The following is a 10986-nucleotide window of genomic DNA, read 5'->3' as shown; positions in this document are numbered from 1 at the left end:
AAAAACAATTATTCCAAACACTATGACCAAATTTTAATTCAAGTGATTTAAGAATCTTGAGAAATTAAAACAATATGACCTACATTCTTATCACACATCAATTCATGTTAAATAACCATGTACAATCATATTCCAAATTTGACATAAACATAACCGATATAAAGAATGATCTTATCATATTCAAATCAAATTTTAATCTGACAAACTACTTAAAAATCATCTAAATGATTTTAAATGGAACCATCAAATTTCAAGTCAATCAGAGATCAAAAAATTTCATGACCACATAAACTATGACCAAATTTGACAAATAACTGTTTTTATAGGCATAGTTAAAGATTAAAACAACTTGATTCAAATTTCATTATCCTTTAATAATTATCTCATGAGCATAATGTTATGTTTCTTTCCTTTGATTAAGACACACAACATCTTTTTTTCGCAAATTGTCCTCTCGATTAATGTACCCGAGAATTCAAGATATTACATTTTTACCTTTCATATCAGTGAAAACCTTTAATATCATCTATTCTCATGAATTAATTAAGTGATACCAATATCTAAAGTTTAATCTCCACTTGAGTAAACAAACTTTTACTAGTATATATTTATGTAGGACAATTTATACATGTTATATTGAGTTTATTCTAATGACTGAAATAAATAAATCACCTTAGTGTATCTTATTTATTAATCATAATTCTCAATTCATATATTAATATAACCTTATATATATAGAGAGAGAACTTTTTTCGTGATTTCAAATAAATAATTAATTTCATAAGAATTATTTATCAATCATTAATTCTTAAAGTATACATGCATATGTAAGAAATCAAAGCTCATATAATTATAAAAGAAAGAAAGAAATTAGAAAAAATGAAAAATATCCTAATACAATGATGGCACCAGTGGATGTTACCGTCACTTCATGAATTGTATATATTTCTCCTTTTCTTTTGAATTTTTGGCAAAGTGAACAAAATAGTACAAGAATTTCTACTCCAAAAAATTAAGGAATTCTTTGTTCAAAACTATTTTTCAACAATCCACTTTTGTTGTCAAAACAAATAAAAAAAATTTATAAAAAAAACTTATTCTTGGCTAATCTAACGGAACAAGCACATGTAGGTCGACTGTATCCATTATTTGACAAATATTACATATTCCATATGAACACACCTGCCGCCGACACATGCAATATAGCACTTCCTTTTATGCCTTTTTATACGTGTATATGAACAATAAAAACATACTCATGTACATAATAACAAATATGTATAACTAGATTAGGCTATCTATTTAGATGCAAACTTAGCTATTCATGCCAATTGTTAGAAAATTATATGCAAAGCGGAAGCATATCAGAATCTTACTGCTTACATGAATAATAGATAACCAAATTGTTTATGCTAGAACATATACAATTATACTAGAACACATAAACTTGTTGAAATTTCAGTCAAGAATTACATCTTGAAGCGTGAGCAAATACATTCAAGTGAATTCACAAGTTAGACAAATCTTCCTTCAAGCGAATTCCCAAGTTAGACAGATCTTCAAGTGAATTCAAAAGATACACAACAGACATGTAGTCTTCTACAATGATCTAAAATTCACATCCAAACTCTCTCAATACTTGGGTGGGCAAGTATGAATAGAAACATTCAATCTTTTTCTAGGTTAAGAGAATCCCTACTTATAGAGATTTCTTCCCAATCCAAAAAGTAGAACAAAACACAGTCTATTTTCGTTAACCATAAAAATACATGATTTTTTTCTTTTTTAAAAGAAAAACTCACGCTAGTCTCTTCTTTTCTCCTTAGAAATAGGATTCTGAGTTCTAGTAAATATGGGCACTATAGGGACCACAAAATTAAGTATTGAGGCTTCCTATTAGAAAAATAATTCCAAATAATTAATTTAAATTATTCTTACCATTATAAATTACAAATCATTCCACTAGAAATTCGTAATTCCACTCCTCTATTTATATTTCAAAATTCTCCATGTTAAGTTTACAGATACTAATCAATAAATTAAATTACTGAAGAATTTAATTCAATGATTAATTTCCTTTAAAGCACTACTTAACTTATTTTATGTGTTGGATTCATAAATTCACTTGTAAGGTTTGACATGATGAAAACTGATAAGCTTCTCAATAAGGCATATCAATCAATCTCTATAACGAGACATGGATTCCATCGACAAACTTATTATTTCACCAATATATATTATTATCATCCAATCTACCAAACATATTTACCTATCTCAGAATCTCATATTTTAATAAATCAAAATGATAATTAATTTATATATAGATAATAATAATTATATCAAGATTAAGAATATAAGTACATTTAATAGTTTAGAGAATATGTTTTTGTCAGCCAGTCTAAAACAACTATCTCTACTCAGTCCCGTTCAATACATACAAAATGCACTAACACAAGAAGTTTAAACTATACCGTTCCCATAATCAAGATAAATTACATAAAATCTTGTGGTACAATCATACCGATGACATGTCCAATTTCTATCCTAGATTGTGAACAAAAAACTTAATACTTATAAGAACTGTTGATTTAATCCTTTGTGTATAAGCTAAAAGTCTACACACTAAATCATCTACTATATAAGTAAGCAGACACCATAAACGAATATATGATCTATTAAAACTGAATAAATATTTATTCTATAATAAATTATATATCTTAAGATATGGTTAATAGTATATATCCCAACAACTACTAATTCTCCCATTGATAAAAATGTCCATCAACTGGTGGGCCTGCCAAGTAGCTCAAATTTAGAGAAGCAGATACTTAAGAAAAATGAGAAGAGAAGATCGCTTAAGAATCATCCTGATGGGGGTATATCTTAAGCTATCATAATTTTAACTTGATAAAATCCTTGGATTTCTCTTAACTCTATGTGACATGTTTTGTATGTATAGAAAATTCCAACATGAGGAACTTAAGTGAGATATTTTTGGATAGTTCTACAGTTAAAAAGTGTAGGAGAGATGATGTAAGTTATGATGACAATCCAACTGGGGGCACTGTTTTATCAAACCGTGAGATAAGAAAAGGTTAGTGATATATATAAATAGAAGCAACAAAAGATGGATTCATTGACAGAGTTGGATTGAGCAAAAAGTTCGGAAAGCCATTCTTTAGATGTGATAATAAAGACTCTCCTAAGAGAAAATAGAGTGAATGCTAGATTCCTAAGACCAACCTTCCCCAGATATTATAGAAGAGATATTTGATACCACTGTAAGAAAGAAAAGAAAACAAGGTCTCCAAGTCCATGGAAAAACACTTCAACTGAAGCAGAGCTAGCAAAGGGACTGATGGAAAATGGGAGAACAAGTTTGACAAGATCTAGATTATATTTTTTCTCAGCATAGTGTAGATGCTTATCAAGATTCTTCAAAAAGGAATTTGTCTATTTGGTAACCTTTTGTTGCAGCCACTTCATGCTCTTCTAAAGTGTCTTGTTCACATAAGAACTGACTAAAAATGGTAATTAGCAATTGATAAATTTTATAGCTAAACAACAAAATACATTTCTAATCCTATTTAGTCACAAATTATTGATAAAATTTTGTTACCTATGAATAATTTAACAAAGGTTAACGACGAAGTTCGTTGCTAATTCGAGCTATATACAATGGAACCAATACCATAACCTGGAAGTCATGAGTACAAATGTGTCTACTGTGAACAAATGCAAGTCCCATTAGTGGAATATAACAAGACGTCTCATTGGAAAAAGACTATCTAACATATATAGAGAAGGAGAAAGGCTGGTCCAAAATCTTCAGCATCTGCAGTATGCTGAGACACAGTGCGATCTATATCTTGTCCGACTCGCTCTCTCTTCTTACCTCTGCATTTTCCATCAGTCCCTTCACTAGTTTTGCTTCTACTTAAGTCTTTTCCCATAGAATTGGAAAACTTTGCCTTCTTTTCTTTAATATGATCATTATCACATGTCTCTTTTATAATATCTAGGGGAGGTTGTTTCTTACGATTCGAACATTCACTCCATTTCTTCTTAATTAAGGGAGTCTTTAATATCACATCCAAAGAACGACTTTCTTGATTTTTTGCTAAAGTCAAAATATTCAATGAAACCTTTGGCTACTTGTGTTTATATTTATCTCTCACTCTTTTTGATCTAGTGCCTAGAAATCTTACCTTGCTATAAATACCAAGCAATCAAACCAAGCATTCATTGATTTTCTTGGAGTCTTTTATTCTTTGCAACTGGAATTCCTACGCTTCCAACATATTTTTTCTTAAGGTAATTCCAAATTTCTTTTGGTGATGGGAGAAATATAATTCTCTTTAAAATAGTTGTTGACACAACAACAAACAGAGTTGCTTTCGTCGTGGACTTCATGATTTTCTTTTCCTTGTGACTCTTGATTTGCGCTTTGGTGAGATTATTTTGTAACAAATTAATTTCATAATCCTCTTGTACTGTTTCCTTCCGAAAGATCAAGGATGTCCAAGTAATTTTCCATTCTCACAACTCATAATTCGTAATTTTCATTACTAAAAACAACATGAGTTATTCATGAAAAACTATTTTTGAAATCCATCTCTTCACTCAAAGCTCCCTTCAGAAAAATAGCTCTAGATCCCACCTATAAGTTTTTGAAAGAAAAGAAATGCAGGAAAGTAACAATGGAAGGAAAGTAGAAGGATAAATTATGTATTGCACTAAAAAACTTTATATTATTGACTAACAAAAGACATGTATTTACAGACTAAAAACCAAACTGAAATAGAAATCAACTCCTAAATACTAGGTGTCGAACTTAATAGAATTATTGGAACAAGAATATTTGTAGTTCTAAATCAAAGATTCAACATATATACAAAATATTCCAAGGCCTTCAATCTTGAAACTTATATGTATAGCTCTTAAGCTTCAACATTATTGTCTTGAAGCCTAATCAAGAAAGCTTGAAGAGTGTTCATATCAGCTCTGTGATGCTTTTGAGTAAACTCAAGGAGAGTAGGCCATGTGAAGTCAGGATATAGTCGAGGGTTGTTGTAGTCAACCAATTCAGTTGGTGGACTGACCACCTTATCTTTGCCAGGACAAAGAAAGAAATCAAGTGATTTTCTAGGAGTCTTATTGTTAACCACTTCTCTATGCAAGAAACTTTTGTATCTATCATTCGATAGGGCCTGCAGAAGGACAAACACCAAATATGTTATATTCAATTTGTAAGTCTAAGAACTCATGATGTATATCATTGCTCGTCATGTGGAAAGATCTTATAATGTTTTTCACCAAAAAATGTATTATTTGTTTAATTGATTATGTTTATATTATTTGTATGTAATACATAATACATTAGCTTATTATATAGTACTAGTTTGTAAATTTGCTTACCATAAATGTGTCACCTATGTTAATCACAAAAGCAGTAAGATTTGGACGAATGGAGACTCGTAGTCCACAAAAACCTGAAGTCCTGACTTGAATTGAGGCATAATACATAAAACATTGAATTCAGTAAATAGGATACATAATTATTAAGATACAATGTTTTGATGTATTCATTATACTTTATGTATTATAAATTACTGTTATTATGTTAATTCAATAAATTTGATAAATAAATTATTAGGATACAATAATTTTGATGTAATAAAAATTAACATTTCCTGAATCTCAAAAGACTCTTTAAATTAATAAATTTTAATTTATTTACTAATTATACATCTACAAATTAATAATATTTTGTAGTCTCACCTATATTAATTTAGTGAGTTTTACTATAGTATTATTTTAAGAATAAAATTTATTTGTAGCTATATAAGGAAATATATCTAAGGAAAATCAATTGGAAAAATTATTTAAATATATCTACCTATCATTATGATATATTATGTGTAAAATGTCTATGTACACTCTATAACAAAATTATACCTTAATTTTAAGCATTATTAAGCCATTCTTAGCAAACTGTTTGGACCCATTTCTTATATTTCAAAGTTTTTTAAGGAAAAATTTTCAAACTCTGATTTGAAATCTATGGTCAAACATATCTTTAAATTTTTTCCTTTTTTAAAATTTGCTTCAAAATATATGAAAACTCTCTGGCCACAAAATTAAGCACTATTAAGCCCTTCTCAACAAACTGTTCGGACCCATTTCAGATACTTGGGAACTTTTAAAGGAAATATTTTCAAAATCTATAGTCAAAAATATCTTTGAATGTATTTCCTTTTTTAAAATCTTATTCAAACAACATATGAACTTCTATCCAAAATTTAAGCATACTAAAGCTTGAAGGGCAATTAGGTTCAAGTGGGAAAAAATCGTCTGTTGTTTCATTGGAAGACGATGAAGAATGGGAAATTGTTGGCCCAAAGAAGAAGTTTGTAGTCACAAGAACTCAGGACTTCGTTTTTCAAACTTGAGTGCCATTATTGAGGGTAGTTGGTGAGCCATGTAAAAGTGAGAGGGAACAAAGCCTCTGTGATAGTTCAATCATTTTTCGCATTCCATCTTGATATTTCACGCGAAGCTATTCATAACATTCAAGATGCTCTCCGCCTATTTTCTGCCCTGAGACACTCGAAGGATATATGATTACCGTAGGAGTGGTTGGAGTGGCTATTGCTAGGAAATGCATCAGCATACAGGCACTTCCTAAGATGATGATTTTACACCTGAAGCGGTTTGGTTATCGAAGCTATGGAAGTACCAAATTGCATAAACCTGTGCATTTTCCTCTTGAACTAGTTCACGACTTATCACTAGTTCAAGAGGAAAATGCACAGGTTTATGCAATTTATTAGTTCCTTAGCTTCCATAACAAAACCGCTTCAGGTGCAAAATCATCATTTTAGGAAGTGTGTGTATGCTGATGGATTTCCTAGCAGTAGCCACTCCAACCATTCCTACGGTAGTTCTATATCCCTCGACTGTCCCAGGGGCAAAAAATAAGCAGAGAGCATCTAGAATGTTATGAACAGCTTCGTGTGAAATATCAAGATGGAATACCAAAAATGGTTGAACTATCGTAGATGCTCTGTTCCTTCTCACTTTTACAAGGCTCTTCAACTACACCCCAATAATGGCACTCAAGTTTGAAGGAACAAAGTCTTGCGTTCATGTGACTACAGACTTGTTCTTTAGACCAACTGTTTCCCATTCTTCATCGTCTTCCAATGAAACAACAAACAAATTTTTCCCACTTGAGCATGATTGCCCTTCAACCTTTAATATGCTCAAAATTTGGATAGAAGTTCATATGTTGTTTGAATCAGATTTTAAAAAAGGAAATACTTTTAAAGATATGTTTGACCAAAGATTTTGAAAAAATTTCCTTAAAAAGTTCTCAAGTATCAAAAATATGTCTAAACAGTTTGCTGAGAAGATCTTAATAGTGCTTAATTTTTTGGCCAGAGAGTTTTCATATATTTTGAGGCAAATTTTAAAAAAAGGAAATATTTTTAAAGATATGTTTTACCATAGAATCAAATCAGAGTTTGATTTTTTTTTAAAAAAAGCTTTAAACTATCAAAAATGGGTCCAAACAGTTTGCTAAGAATGGTGTCATACTGCTTTAAATTGGGATATAATTTTGTTATAGAATGTGACATATCTACACATAATATAGCATAATCATAAGTAGAGATATTTAAAAAAAAATCCGATTGATTTTCCTTAGATAGATTTCATTATATAGCTACAAATAACTTTATTCTTAAAATGAAACTATAGTAAAACTCACTAAATTAATATAGGTGAGACTACAAAATATTATTAATTTGTAGATGTATAATTTAATAGATAAATTAATATTTATTAATTTAAAGATTCTTTTGAGATTCAGGTAATATTAATTTGTATTACATCAAAATTATTGTACCCAAATAATTTATGTATCATATTTATTGAATCTGCATAAAAATAATAATTTATGACACATAAAGTACAATGAATACAACAAAACATTGTATCTTATTAAAATATGTATCCTATTTATTGAATTCAATGTTTTATGTATGCATCCTCAATTCAAGTCAGGACTTGAGGTTTTTGTGGAGAACGAATGGTACTCCATTTGTCCAAATTTTAATGCTTTTTTGGTTAACATAGGCGACACATTTATGGTAAGAAAAATTACAAACTAGCACTATATAACAAGCCAATGTATTATGTATTACATACAAATAATATAAACATAATCAATTTAACAAATAATGCATTTTTTTGTTGAAAAAAATTATAATGTATTTCCACATGACGGGCAATGATATACATCATGAGTTTTTAGACTTACAACTTGAATATAACATATTTGGTATTTGTCCTTTTGCATACTCTATATAACGGTAGATACAAAAGTATGTCGCATAGAGCAGTGGTTACCAACAAGACTCCTAGAAAATCAATCGCTTTCTTTCTTTGTCCAGACAAAGATAAGGTGGTGAGTCCACCAACTGAATTGGTGGACTACAACAACCCTCGACTATATCCTGATTTCAGATGTCTTGCTCGTCTTGAGCATCACAGAGCTGATACGAACACTCTGTAAGCTTTCTCGATGTGCCTTCAAGACAATAAGGTAGACGTTTAAGAGCTTTACATCCGAGGTTCAAGATTTAAGGCCTTGGAATATTTTGTATATATGTTGAATCTTTGATTTAGATATTCATGTTGCATTAATTCTATTAAGCTAGATACCTAGTATTTAGGAGTTGATTTCTATTTCAGTTTGGTATATAGTCTGTGAATACATGTCTTTTGTTAGTCATCAATAATATAAAGCTCTATATTGAAATACATAATTTATCCTGCAACTTTTCTTCCATTGTTATTTTCCTGCATTTATTTTCTTTGAAAAATTGATAGGTGGGATCTAAAGCTATTTTCTGAAGGGACCTTTGAGTGAAGAGATGGATTTCAAAAATTGTTTTTCATGAATGACTCATGTTGTTTTTAGTAATGAAAATTACCATTTATGAGTTGTGAGAACGGAAAATTACTTTGAGACCGTTGATCTTTAGGAAGGAAGTCGTGGAAGAGGATTATCAAATGAATTTGTTACAAAATAATCCAGCCATAGCGCAAATCAAGAGTCACAAGGAAAAGAAAATCTATGAATTCCACGACGAAAGCAACTTTGTTTGTTGTTGTCTCAACAACTATTTTAAAGAGACTTATATTTCTCCCATCACAAAAAGAAATTTGGAATTATCTTAAGAAAGAATATGTTGGAGGTGAAGGAATTCAAGTTGAAAATATTATAAAAACTCCAAGAAAATCAAAGAATGCTTGGATAGATTGCTTGGTATTGATAACAAGGTATGATTTCTGGGTACTAGATTAGAAATGTAAGAGATAAATATAAACACAAGCATCCAAAGGTTGATTCATTGAATAATTTGACTTTAGCAAAAAATCTAGAAAGTCTTTCTTTGGATGTGATATTAAAGACTCCCCAGTTAAGAGAAAAATGGAGTGAATGCCAGAATCCAAAGAAACAACCTCCCCCCCCCCGAGATATTATAGAAGAGACATGTGATAATAGTTGTATTAAAGAAAGCATGGCAAAGGTTTCGAATTCCATGGGAAAAGATTTCAGTAGAAGCAGTACTACTGAAGGGACTGATGGAAAAGGTAGAGGTAAGAAGAGAAAGCGAGTCAGACAAGATCTAGATTGCACTCTGTCTCAACATAATGTAGATGCTGAAGATTCTTCAAGATGAGGAATGTAAGTAAGACTGATTTGGATGGTTCTATAGATAAAATTTTCAAGAGAGATGATGTACATTATGATGACGATCCCATTTAGGGAATTGGTTATCGAATAGTGTATCATAAATTTATAATACAAGCAACCAAATGTTCATTTATTGAAGAAGTTGGCTTTAGTAAAAATTCTAGAAAACCATTCATTGGATGTGATATTAAAGACTTCCTTAAGAGGAATGCATTAATGCAATAATATTGAGACTCAACCTTCCTCAGATATTATAGAACTGACATATGATAACGATTTTAAGAAAGAAAAGAAATCAAGGTTGTCCAAGTTTTTGGGAAAAGACTTCAATATAAGCAAAGCTAGTGACATATTATTCTAAATAATAAGTTCACAATAATTATCGATGTCACAACCCAACCTGCCGTGATTGGCACCTACACTAACTCTCCGGTGGGAGAACCGTTTCGACAACCCAACTAAGCAACTTAACGAAAGACTAAGCATTTAAAGATATGGAAGCATGTTTAAATGATCGATAGGAACGGAGTTCCCATAAACTCCAAAGGTTTTAAATAAAAAATTTAAACAACTATTGCAGAAGTCAACCCCTAGAACCTGAAAGTCATTGTACCAAAATTCTACCAATCAACAAGTCTAAGGAAATGGGGTGCAACCCCGGAACTTAATATACAAATAAATCTAACTATAGATTCTGAGTTGGAAAAAAATGGACTAAATAATAGAGGATCCATGGCAGCTTGGAAACACTTGCTCACCCTTGAATCCGGCCTCGATCAGTGATCTCCTAACAGAGATCTGTCAGTAGCTGCCTGAAGATGCCTTTTACTGAACAAAGAACAAGCAAATACAATATCAGTACACAACCACAGTGTACTGGTAGGATCGCGCGACTACTTCAGTAAGAGAAATACAAGCAGGAAATTACAACACAGTAAACACACATATACAAAATACGTAGTTCAATTAGCATTTCAGGAGCAACATACAATTTCCCAATATCAATTACAGGTAGACATGAACATAATAATCACAAGTGGTTCTCTCATAGAACTCATACCCAAATTGTTAGTGTTTCGGAACGTGATACCTGATCCAATGTATGTGTCGGAGCTTGACACCCATTCCAATATATGTGTCGAAATGTGACACGCGATCCAATGTATGTGTCGGAATGTGACCCGATCCAATCAACACAAGCACAATCACAACCACCCCAT

The 10986-nt window shown here is 30.9% G+C and overlaps 1 protein-coding gene across 1 annotated transcript; it reads right to left on the bottom strand.

Annotated features, from left to right (window-relative positions):
* Window positions 1-4940: 4940 nt before the first annotated feature.
* LOC125837440 (gibberellin 20 oxidase 1-A-like) lies at window positions 4941-5526 on the bottom strand. The gene is made up of 2 exons (XM_049516560.1): window positions 5419-5526; window positions 4941-5210 (listed from the first exon to the last, which is right to left on the bottom strand). Exons 1-2 carry the CDS (start codon window positions 5524-5526, stop codon window positions 4941-4943), a joined length of 378 nt encoding a protein of 125 aa, XP_049372517.1.
* Window positions 5527-10986: the final 5460 nt, after the last annotated feature.

Source organism: Solanum verrucosum, unplaced genomic scaffold (assembly GCF_900185275.1).
Source record: "Solanum verrucosum unplaced genomic scaffold, falcon-dt-bn FXZP01000147.1, whole genome shotgun sequence".
Lineage (NCBI taxonomy): Eukaryota > Viridiplantae > Streptophyta > Magnoliopsida > Solanales > Solanaceae > Solanum > Solanum verrucosum.
Note: the sequence above shows the minus strand (reverse complement) of the source record. Positions and strands in the feature narration are given on the sequence as shown.

Excerpts from the sequence above, each read along its gene's own strand:
- LOC125837440 (XM_049516560.1), bottom strand. The coding sequence starts at position 5,526 with ATGTATTATGCCTCAATTCAAGTCAGGACTTCAGGTTTTTGTGGACTA. Across the intron at positions 5,211-5,418 it reads ACATAGGTGACACATTTATG|GCCCTATCGAATGATAGATA; the intron begins GTAAGCAAATTT and ends GTCCTTCTGCAG.